Raw genomic sequence first — 12,352 nt, 5'->3', positions numbered from 1 at the left:
CTCAATATTTAAAAATAGAGCAATATATAAGTATAATGGTTAAAGTTAAATCCTGAAAATCAAAATATAAACACATATATTTGAGTTAAGAATTTATTGTTTGATACAAGGAATATATAGAGGGGAGTTATGTTTTAACTTATCGCCGTTTACTGTATATTTTAGTTTTCACTTTTAATTCTCATTTTCGCTCCTTCGCACTTTTGCTTCAACACCTGATGATGATTCGTGGACGAATCGAAAGCGCTCGTGACAGCAACAACTATGGAACTTTTATTAATATTTTGGATTTTGATATAAAAAAGATTATACTGAAAATCGAAAAATTAAAATAAAAGAATCATAAGGCAAATATATTATTATAATATATTTTAAGCCCCCCTCTTTGGGTAAAGCACTGTCGTAAATAATCTCACCCGCTACTTAATTGGCTGGAAATACGAAGTCGTTGTTTGTTTGTTTACGAACAGGCGATTTGAGGACTATAAAAGTGGTGGCGGGTGTCTATTTAAATAGACATTCCAACGAGTTATTTACGGGCATCGATTCCATGGTCGAGTGGGAGAACTGACGACTGTCAACACGATGGTTTCAGGTTCAATCCTTGGCTTGGGAGAGATGCTAGTCTAGCGGCACTGATGAGTTGGGATACAACGAAACAGGACTGTATGTCGATGACTATATATATATATATATATATATATATATATATATATATATATATATCTCAAATCAGAGGTTATAAATCTTATAATTATTTTCTGCACTTTTTAATGCCTTTGATGAAAATTATTTGTTGTAAGGACCTTTTCCAATTTTCAATTTCTCAATTGTTAACTATACTGCAAGATTACCAAGTAAGCGATTGCCAGGTTTTCTTTGTTTACGGATTCACCAATCCTACCATCTTGAAGAGTTAGAGTAGCCATTACTATGTATATATTTAAAAAAAAAATAGAAATCACTTGAAACAAGGCATGAAGCCACTTGTTGCAAGGAGCTAACAAAAATAAAAGATAAGTGTCACGTGTCACAACGAAGGAGAAAAGACTAACACTGTAGGTAGGAGAAAAACAGCGGACAGGAAGGGAGTTCCAAAACTCTGCAGTTCTTTAAACCATTGGAATAAGGTGTCGGGCCAAGATCAAAGTGTAGTGTCTGTTCTTCAGATGCTACACTTTGATTTCTTGTTCTCTGTCAGTGGAGGAGAAATCCTTCATGACTGAGACAATTTTTTTTATTTTTGTTCCTTTTTCACCACGCTAAAAAATCGACCCTGATGTCTAACTTTGTTTCGTGGCACTGTAAATAGGAATTAATGGAGACCACTAGATCATATAGAGTCAAATGTGCTGGAACAAAGGAAGCATTTCTACTACTGCAATGTTTTTTTCGTTCTTCTTCACTTAAAAAAAATGGCTTATATTTTGTTGGGTTAATGAAAGAAAGAGAAACCAGCAATATTACGAGTTGTTAACCCAACTTATCAAAATAACAGTGGATTTATAAACAACAGAACAATGGAACTATGCTTATTTGCCCTTCTATTTCTAGCTACATAAGCCTTATACAAATTCTGGTGATACCAGATCAGGCTATCTGAAGATATTGGTTTCATGACCTCAACATACCAAACATTATAATGTTATCGTTTTTTTCTTTCCCTTTAGAAAACTCAATTATGTTCTGCAAAGTCAAAAAAAAAAAAAAGAACAACAATTTTTCTTTACAAAACAACCAAACCAAACACCATGAATAAATATTTGAAGATAGAAACAACTTGAATCATAATTTTTTTTTTTTTTTTTTTTCAAAATTATTGCATTCGGCATTAAATAGCTGAAAAGGGTTGATATGCCATAAAATAAAACAACCAAACCAAACTGTACAAATAAATATTTGAAGACATAAATACTTGAAGCAACAATTTTTTCCTTTAATTACTGGATTCATCAATAAATAATTCGAAAAGGTTGATATGCCGTAAACTGAAACAACCAAACTTTTAAAAACTAATCAGAATCTTCGTATCATTTGGATTCATCAGACTCTTGTTTTCAACTTGAGTGTGATTTTCACAATGTTTCAGTTGATATAACCTCCGACCTTCTTCAGGCGTCCACAAGGACCCATGGTGCAGTGGTTATAGAGTACTTGGAAAAATCAATTGTAAAAAGTGATATTCTTCTGAAGGTTGAAGGTTCAATCCTCAGTGTGGGCGACCGAAAACTACAATTGCGAATTACTTAGGACATCTATCCAGTCATGGCTGACGGAACAAGAGCATGCTGCCCCTGTGAAGTAAATAAACAGTTTTGCTCTAAATTCTGTCCAAATTCCCGAGTTCGACAGAAACATTCCCAAGTTCGATAAAATACACCTGAAGAAGGTCAGAGGTTACATCGACCGAAACGTTGTGAAAAATTACACTCAAGATGAGAGCAGTAGTTCGACGGATCCAAATAATATGAATAACCAATCCTCATCTCAAAAATTCAGAAACATCAGAATCTGTTTGTCAAATTTTATTCTTCATATCTTCTAACATTTCTAGGACATCGTTCATACTTTTGTTGAGCCTCTCCTCCATCGCCTCATGATCTTGCTGGTTCTTTTCAACCTCCGACACTAGTGTGTTCAGTATTTCCAACGAGGCGGCTATTTTCGCTTCTGAGCTTTCCATAGCGACCGACTTTGCCAACTCTTCGTCAATGGCCCCATCTTTACGAAGAATCTCGCTTGCTTTCTCGATCAGCATCGACTTTGCTTCTGGATAGGATTCCAACGCACGCAGCAGGTCATTCTTTGATAGAGAGAAGAGTTCAGTGAAGCCGACACTGCGGACGTTGGCGGATCTCTTGTTGCCGTATTTGTTGCCGGGAATTGTCAACATACTCAGATCACCAAAGCTTTCGCCCTTACCAAATACTTTAAATACTCTCGTCAAATCTTCGGAAACGACTTCAATCTTTCCTAATTTCACTATGTACATCTCTCTGCCGACGTCACCTGAAAGAAGACAATAAAGCCATGAAACATTATATGTCTATGTATTGGGACGATTAATCAGAATCGAAATTGGAATCGGAATCGATATTGGGATGGAAAAAAAAACAAATCTGAGTGTATTTTTCGATTCCAAAACCGATTATTTAAATTGCTTTTTTGTTGCGTAAAACTTAATTTTCTGTTACTTGTGGTGATGATAAAATCTCTTCTATTGGGTCGTCGTCGTCGTCGTCGTCATCTCCAATGTAAAAATGAGGACATCATCATGATGCAGTCCGTCAGTCTTGACAATGACTAGTCGGGGCCTCAGTGCTTTATCCTTTCGTGTTGGCATAGTCCTCTTTCTGTGTGAAACATCCGGTCACAGGCACTGCATATGTGGGTGCCAGGGTTGTGTCGTCTATAGTGTCTCAACTCTAAGGCTTCTCCAATCGTCCTCTCTATTTCTTTCTTTCCTTTGTGGAGACTGTTCCGCCAACCACTCCTTTCTTTGGCTTGTTCCTCCCAACTCTCGACATTGATGTAAAAGTCACTTTGTGTGTGTGTGTGTGTGTGTGTGTGTGTGGGAGAGTTTCTTCCTCATAGGTTCCGAAACAGCTGAGCCTACCTTTATCAAATTTCACGCAAAGGTAATTTATATGTCTGGTAGTGTTCTTAGATATGTTTTGTACAGAAATTCATCTGATAAGTTTTGAAAATCGAAAACATCCGATCCTAAAAAATAGTTTTTCTTTCTTATAGATAAAAAAGAAGAATTTATACTGGGGAATATTTCACGTTACACCGGTTAAGGGAGATAATAACATCTCAGCAAATCATTTCTTCTTAAAAAACAGAATTATTGTTTTCTGAGATATAACTCAATGGTAGAGCATTCGACTACAGATCGAATGATCCTCTGTTCAAGTCCGGGTGTACTACTACTACTACTACTACTACTACTACTACTACTATTATACTACTACTACTACTACTACTACTAATCATCATCATCATCATCATCATCATCATCATCATCATCATCATCATGACGGGCTCCTTGCCCGGACCAATGTGACTCTTCCTCTCCAGAGTTTCCTGTCTTCCATCAGCTGCCTCAGATCTTCAGGTTCACAGTTGGCGTTGTGTGCTATTTGCTGGATGTATGTGGATTTAGGTCGTCCTTTGCTTGTGCGTCCGTGTCGTGGAGTACATAGCAATACATCACTCACCAATTCATGCTTGCTCCTCAGACAGTGACCGGCAAATCGTAGGTGTCTCTCCCTGATGGTATTAGATATGGCAGGTAGGTTGCCATAAAGTTACTGCTTCGTGGGATGATTTTGCCAAGATATATTTAACTACTACTACTACTACTACTACTACTACTAATAATAATAATAATAATAATACTATTATTACTACTAATAATAATTGATAACAATTGATAATAATAAAATAATAATTGAGCCTTATCAGATGAAAAATATCAGACCAACTTCATTACTGAACTAGCTATTCATGCCCAGCACTGCCCCGTAGATCTTTTTACTTTTCAATTTTTATTTCTGCACTTTCTGCGCTATAGCATGAGTATTGCTTTCATTTTGCTAACGATTACTGGACGTTTCTACATGTATCTCTAACCATACGTATGTTATTTCATTTATACTAATGATGCCAACACGAAACCAGTAGGTCGAAACATAGGCATTGCCAGTATATGCCACCAAATAGCTTATATATATATATATATATATATATATATATATATATATATATATATATATATATATATATATATATATACTAGCAGGACCCGTGTACCAGCATTGCCCGTTAGAAGTCTATACCACCAAATAACTTATGTATTATTTTTGCTCATCAGTAATAATAATGCTACTATTTATTGAGCCTTATCAGATGAAAAATATCAGACCAACTTTATTACTGAACTAGCTGTTCATATCCGGTATTGCTCCATAGATCTTCTTATTTTTTGAATTTTTATTTCGTTTTGTTGTTTTAAAGATTTTTTTTATTATTTAATTATGCCATTGTTTGTTTGCAATCAAATTCTTATAAAACTATAACTACTTTTTTTATACTAGCAGGACCCATGTACCGACATTGCCCATTGGAAGTTTATGCCAAAAATTAACATATATTTATATACTAGCAGAGTCTGTGTATTGGTGTTGCCTGTTGGAAGTTAGGACAGCTTCGATGAAGACCCCCCCCCCGTCCCCATAATTAAATTAAATTCCTGTTGTCAGCCCTGGAAAACAGCAGGCACTGGCATCTGTGTCCCAAATGAAATCATGTTGCTTTCACAGTTGGGCATTGTCTGGCAGTGGCAATTAGCAGAAGCCACTGAATGCTAGTGTCAGCACTGGAGTAACTGGCAAGTAGTATTGGCTAGAGTAGATTGCTGGTGGGTACTGGCTACCTTTGCAACTGGCAGTTTGTGGCAACCATGATCAATATAAACCTATATTGACTGCTGCAAACTGAAATCGCGTGTTTTCAACTTTCAGGCATTGTTGGGCACTGGCATCCATTGACTGTCTGTGGTAAGCAGTGATGATCACTGGTGATTAGTGCTGTTTGAAGGAATTGCTTGCATTTGCTTGCGTTTACTGGTGGACACTGGCTTCCTAATCCAACTGTTAGGGTCTGTTCATGGCGTTCACTGTCGACCATGACCAGTATCAGCCTCCATTGGACTGCTTTTAAATGAAATTTTGTGTCTTCAATGGCGAGCACTGGTGGTCATTGGCATTTTTAGGCAGTTACTTGTGTTTGTACATTGTCAGTCACTATTGACCATGACCAGTGTTGAGCCACATTTGACTGCTTTGGCATGAAATATCCTGTCTTTGATATTCATGCACTGTTAACCGTTGTATAGTAGTGTCACCTAGTGGTGGGCTTTGCTGGATACTGGCAGTCAAGACGGTGACTGATAGTGAATTTCAGGAGATTACTGTCACTATTGGGCAGTGGTATGCAGTGATGGATAGTGGCGAGCTGTTTCAAACCGTTTGTTGCTGTTTAAGGCAGTAAGTGCAGTCTTTATGTAAATAATAACTTAAATATAAGGATAGACTTTATTTAACGCAAGATGAACAAACTGTATTTTATTATGAAGGGTGCGTTGTTCCCTGGGATTTTTTGTTTAAGAAAAAATTTTAAGAAACGAACACCGAGACTTTGTCTAATAATTAAAATCTCGTTTTAAAATTAGTTAATTTCCAACACTTATTTAATGTAGTTTTTTTTTCTTTAGGGCATTTAAGAAAACTCTTGACGATTTAATTTGTGATGTAAGCTGTGATGATGTATAAAAAATACACATTAATAAAAAAAAGATCAATGGGAAAAAATACCTTTAAAAAGTTCATTTTCAAAGGTAATCGAGTACAGGATGAATGAAAATCACAGTTAAATATGTCATCAGTAAATAATTTGTTTTTGTTTTTTTACATAGGCATCACCACTTATCAAGACCCAGAAGCCACTCGAGGATAAGGGTTAAAGAGTGTACAGTAGTCAATTGGACAATATAGTAGTCATTAGTGATGGAAATTTGGTAAATTTGTTAACTTAAGTGGAACGGCTCATCAAGAACTTGTTTATGTTGGACTTGAAGACAACCATATTGTAGTCAGCTGGAAAGTACGCAAACGGGAGACTGTTCCACAAGCGTACACTTCTAAGAAAGAAACTTTGTCCATTTAGGTTTAAGCACAGGTTGGCGAGGGGGGACCATAGATTGGAGCTCAGACGAGCACTTGCCATGAAAATAACGATAAAGCAGAGGCAGACTCGTAACATCTCTTCATTGAGAAAGAGGTTGCAGGGAAGAAAGAAAGGGCATCCCCTACTAGTTGTGAGTCAGAGTTAGCAGACACGGTCAGTAGTCAAAGGAAGAAAGATGGCTCCAAGTAGAGGGAAATGTTGATCGTAAAAAGCTAGGACCAGTGTTATAACTTTCCAATTGTGGAAACATCCAAAATAAAGCTGCTGTAAATACCACCAAGGCTTCGGGTCATACGAATCATTTTTTGCAGCTTTTCTGAGGATCCGTCAAATTAAGATTAACCCAGATGGACCAGGTATGTTTTCCCATTGCCCAATGTAAAACTCCAGATATTGTAATTTGTGCCTTAATGTTATAATTGTTATATGTATTGTTTAAACAATCACTAGATGATCAATAAACACATTCATATCTAGACGAGCAAATACATATACACGTCAATAAATACACATATGTACAACTCTCCTATATTATACAGAACCCCACTACACGAGAGTTATGTTTCTTGAACAAAATCAAGCATTAAAAAAGGGGGGGGGGCAATTTCTTTTTATACCACAATAAAACATTTACATTCAAATTATTATAATCATCTAAATTAAGGCGATCCTTCTGTCATAATTATTTCATGCATAAAGTGTTAAAGAAATATGCTTTATGCATCCAGTTTCAGCATTTTTTTTCAGGAATGCTCAATACACAAACAGAGATAAGTAGTAATTTATGAAAATAAATGGCAATTAACCTAATTCAACGCTATTTCACACGGTTAATAGTAGCCGAATGGATATGGCCTCCGCTAATCGAGCCAGAGATGTCTCGTGCCGCGGGGTTCGAATCGTTCGACTGGTAGTAATCGTGACACCCTGCACTGAAGAATCCCGAAAGGATGAAACACTAGTGTCTGTAGGTATTTAATTATTATAGTAAAAAAAATAATTATATATATATATATATATATATAGTCATCCACATACAGTACTGTTTCGCTGTTTCACAGCTCATCAGTGCAACTGCCTCAAACCAGGATCGAAAACCGACCGCCTAAATGACAGTCAAGGCTTCTCACCGTTACCCTATTACGGCTGCTGTTGTGTGGGTAATGAATAAACGATGTTTTGACAGACATATTGTAAAATAAACTTATGACAAGCTACGTAGAAACTCGTTTCATTTGCAAGATAAATCAGGCTAAATGCATTAATTTCTAACATTGTTTTTATAGTTAAGTAGTGTCCGATCCAATTCATGTTTTAATTGTTATATGTCTTGTTTAAACAATCACTAGACGATCAAATAGGCACATTCATATGTAGACGATCAAATATATATACACGTTAATCAACACATCGTATATACAACCCTCCATGTCATACAGAAGCCCCAACAATATTACAGGTCATCTACACACTGTCAATATTACAGTTCATCTACAGTTCATCTACACACTGTCAAATTTCTTAAACGAGTACCTTTCACAACTGGCCGTTGTTTTCTTTTTTATATTCAACTAGCGGGGGTACCTGGTGTTGCCCGGTTGTCTGGAGGTGTGTGCGTAAGGCGGGGGGGGGGGGTAAAGTAAAGAATAAGCGAAGAAATAACCCTGTTTAAATATCAAAATAAAAATAAAAACGATGTTAAACTTCTGTAAAAAATCGGCAAAAAAAAAACCCAGTGAACAAACGGAAAACTTCTTTAAAAAAGAAATCGGAAAAAAAGAAAGCATAAATCAGGGAAAAAGATGATGAACGTATTCGGAAAAAAAAACACAGCGAAAAGCGGAAAAAAATGGCATAAATAACCCTTTGATTCGCTTAAATCCAATGGTGCGTTTCACCCAGTCCATTCCAGTTTTTTTAATCAACTACAAAACGAAATAAAACGAAATTCCCTTCGAGTGTTTTTTAGTCAAATACAAAACGAAATAAAGCAAAATAAAAAAATGGCATAAATAAACCTTCGATTCGCTTAAATCCAATGGGGCGTTCCACCCAGTAGAAAACATAGAACGAAAAGGAACATTAAAATGCCATTCCATTTTTTTTAAGCAATACGAACCCAAACCAGTGTTTCTTCGTACTGTCCCTTGTGAACGGATCCACAACGGTGTAAGTGGTAATGGGGGTAGGAGGAATTTATTAGAGAGAAAAGATTTTACAACTTCCATTCATTCTAACCGATTTGGGCTGTGAACGCTCACCAGAAAAAATATAGGAATCCACGATTATCGAGGAAGTGTAGAGGTAATAGGCCTTAGATAATGTGCTGCAGTTTCTGCATATTACATTTGCATGAAATGTCTTGATTTTCAATTCTATTAAGGTCAAAATCAGAGGGGAAAAATGAGTTAATTTTATATATATATATATATATATATATATATATATATATATATATATATATATATATATATATATATATAGGGAGGGATAAACCTTCAGACATAGATATATTTTAGCTTACCTTTGCGACAAACGAAATCACCCGGGCTGAAGACTTGAGGTTGAAGTTTCAGGACAAGATCGTTTAAAAGTCCTGGTTCACAATCCTGAAACAGGCGAACACTTTTCAGTGTGTCCAGGTGAACCTGCATGGCGATTTCGCTTTGCAAATTGTATGGCAGGCAGTATAGTGCCCGTGTCTCATCCAGTGTCCCACAGGTCTGCCATGTGTAATTGAACCAGTTGATTACCCGAGTCTGCAACTCCTTGCCCACCATGCGTGACTGCATATAATGTTTTACGTCATCCATCTGCTGACGGAACTCGTCGCGAGCCATGTAAGCGTTGTTGATCATCGCCCCATATTTACCTGAGACCGAGGCTAGCAGGAGAACACCAATCAGGGAGCAGGCGATGACATACATGAAAGCACTTGTAGTCTCTGGGTGTTCAGTGTCAGCGATAGTGGTCAGAGTCAACACTGACCACCACAACGTCACGACATATTCGTGGAGGGTTTTATGGTAGATGTGGTCGTCGGGAAGGAGATTAAACTCGACCATATCGTTTGGATAGACCCAGTCGTCCGAACCGAGACCTAATGCTCTACTAATGAGGAAGTAGATGCATGCGTTCCAGTGCAAGATGAGGATGACGCAAACGAGAAGCTTGATTATTCGCATCAAATTTGGGAATGACGTCCGTGTCTCCAGCATGGTGAATAAATGTAATATACTATTGACTCGCAGCAATCGGTTAACTCTCACCATAGAACTACCAAATCCGAACACAAAGTATAATAGGTCAGTGGGAAATATGCTCAAAAGATCCAGTCTGAAATAAATAGATTTCTTATAGTTCCGCAAGAGTTTTGGAGGATCCATAATGAACAAACCATCTTCGATGTAACCTGCAGAGAAAAAAAAAGCGTATTCAATTATTTCCAACTAGCCGCTATTGTGGTGTTTCTGAATTTTTGAGGTGAGAATTAAATATTTGCATTATTTAGATTCTTCGGATTCTTATCTTGAGTGTTATTTTAACAATGTTTCGGTCGATGTAATCAACTTTCTGCACGTCTTTCTTGTCAGACTCGGGAATCTTTCTGTCAAACTCGGGAATGTGCACGGAATTTTGAACGGAACTCTTTATTTAATCCACAGGTGTAGCATGCTCTCGTTCTGTCAGCCATGACTGGTTAGAAGTCCTAAACAATTCGCTATTGTATTTTAGGTGGCCCTAACAAGGATGTGTGGCATAGTGGATAAAATACTTGGTAAAATTCAGTTGTAAGTTACACTCATTTGGAGGTTGAAGTTTCAATCTCCAGTGCGGGCGACACTTAAAATACAATTGCGAATTAATAACAAAAATGTTCAGAATAAATTTTACAAATGACCTTGTTTTTTTGTTTTTTAAAATCTGTTTTTTTAATCTGTTTTTTTTTTTAATCTGCTTTTTTTTAATCGTTTTTTTTTCAATCCAATAACAAATCTATGTAACATAAAAAATAGAAAATCTTTGTAAAAAGTAAACAGAGTAAATGGGGACATTTGTAATTATACAAATCAAAATCAAATTTCTTCACAGAAATATGTTGATATTGTAATTAAAAAAAAAATATAACCAGTGTGAATTGTAATTTTCAATCGCCGACACTGAGTATTGAACCTTCAAACTTCAGGAGCATATCACTTCACAATTGAATTGTTCTACGCACTCTAACCACCGCATCACGAGTCGTTCTAAAAAATATGATTGCGAATTACTTAGAACCTCTATCCAGTAATGGCTGACAGAACAAGAAGTATGCTACCCCTTTGAAGTAAATGGTCTCGTTTGAAACTCCATGCAGATTCCCGAGTTTGACAGATAGATAACCAAGTTTGATAAGATACACCTGAAGAAGGTTGGAGGTTACAACGACCGATACATTGTGAAAATAACACTCAAGATGGGAACAGTAGTCTGAAGAATCCAAATAATATGAATAACCAATCCTCATCTACAAAATTTTAAAAACGTGGTGTTTAGTTTAGTTAACTTTACTCATCAAATTCCACAAGTTAATATTTCCATTAGCCAATGGCCAGGCTACTCTCAGAAAAAAAACTTTGATTTACTTTTACTTCCTCTTCCTTTGTTCTTGTAAATGTGTTGAATTTGTTTTAACAGGTGCGCAGTTTGAATACTTTTTATTCTTTTTAGTTCAGGCGTTAGATTAGTGTCGTTTTTTTATTTAATAATTATTTTATTTATTTATTTTCTTGTATGTTATTATTCTGAGGTAAAGTTTATTCTGTGTATACAGTTGTTTGCTATTTCACTCCTAACATTTAGTATGTTTTGGGTGATCTTTAACGTTTAAAATTATAAATTTCTCATTCAAACATAATCCGCCATTGAGAATCGAAACCCAAACGCTTAGCTTACGATTTATTTTCCCCTGCCGTTAATAACTGAGCCATGAAAACATGTTTTCTGCAAAGCTAAAAAAAATCAAAACATTAACCTATAGCTACTACGTTATGCATACATATTCGTAATGGCGTCGTTCGACCTTCACCTGGAAAATGTCATTTTTTTATAATTTTCACACTTTCGCGCCGATTTTCCCTGACTAAAACCTATATATAAAGTTTCGCATGGGCTCAAATACCTTATATATGAAGTTTCATGTCTGTAGACCAAAAACTGGCAGAGGAGTTCGGTAGGCAAAATTTTTTAAATAAAAAGATATATGCATACATAAGTATATATGGAAAGAGTTTTGCGTTGACTATAAACTTTTACACAAATATTACGCAAGTATAAATCATGTAGACTATCTGCATGAATATAATTACAGGTAATAGTTAATTACATTAAATAGAGATGTGAGAAGGCATTCAACTGTTTTTGTTTCTTGTACTACAATTAAATGGAATTACTTTATTTCTTTAAAGGTCACTGTATGTCGTTATCTGTACATTTTGAACTCAGTACTAATTCCAGAACTTGATCCAAGAAGAGAATGCTTGTCGTAAGTTTGATTACATGAAAAAAATGTCTTTTAACTTTTTACTAGGAAAATACGTTAAAACTTATTTTGTCAAATTTT

At 35.9% G+C, this 12,352-nt stretch overlaps 1 protein-coding gene across 2 annotated transcripts in view; it reads right to left on the bottom strand.

The window, feature by feature from the left end:
* Positions 1-2,510: 2,510 nt before the first annotated feature.
* Positions 2,511-12,352, bottom strand: part of LOC145285842 (cyclic nucleotide-gated channel alpha-1-like) — a 30,950-nt gene continuing 21,108 nt past the window's right edge. For both annotated transcript variants that reach the window (XM_080134283.1, XM_080134284.1), the window contains 2 exons: positions 9,275-10,162; positions 2,511-3,009 (listed from right to left, as the gene is read on the bottom strand). In XM_080134283.1, the coding sequence (XP_079990409.1) occupies positions 2,519-3,009; positions 9,275-10,162 (1,379 nt within the window). In that variant the 3' untranslated portion in view covers positions 2,511-2,518. The remainder of the gene's footprint in view (positions 3,010-9,274; positions 10,163-12,352) is intronic.

Source organism: Euprymna scolopes, chromosome 10, assembly GCF_053919585.1.
Source record: "Euprymna scolopes isolate OS-2025 chromosome 10, ASM5391958v1, whole genome shotgun sequence".
Classification (NCBI taxonomy): domain Eukaryota; kingdom Metazoa; phylum Mollusca; class Cephalopoda; order Sepiida; family Sepiolidae; genus Euprymna; species Euprymna scolopes.
The sequence above is the reverse complement of the archived record's forward strand: the minus strand, read 5'-3'. Positions and strand labels throughout refer to the sequence as shown.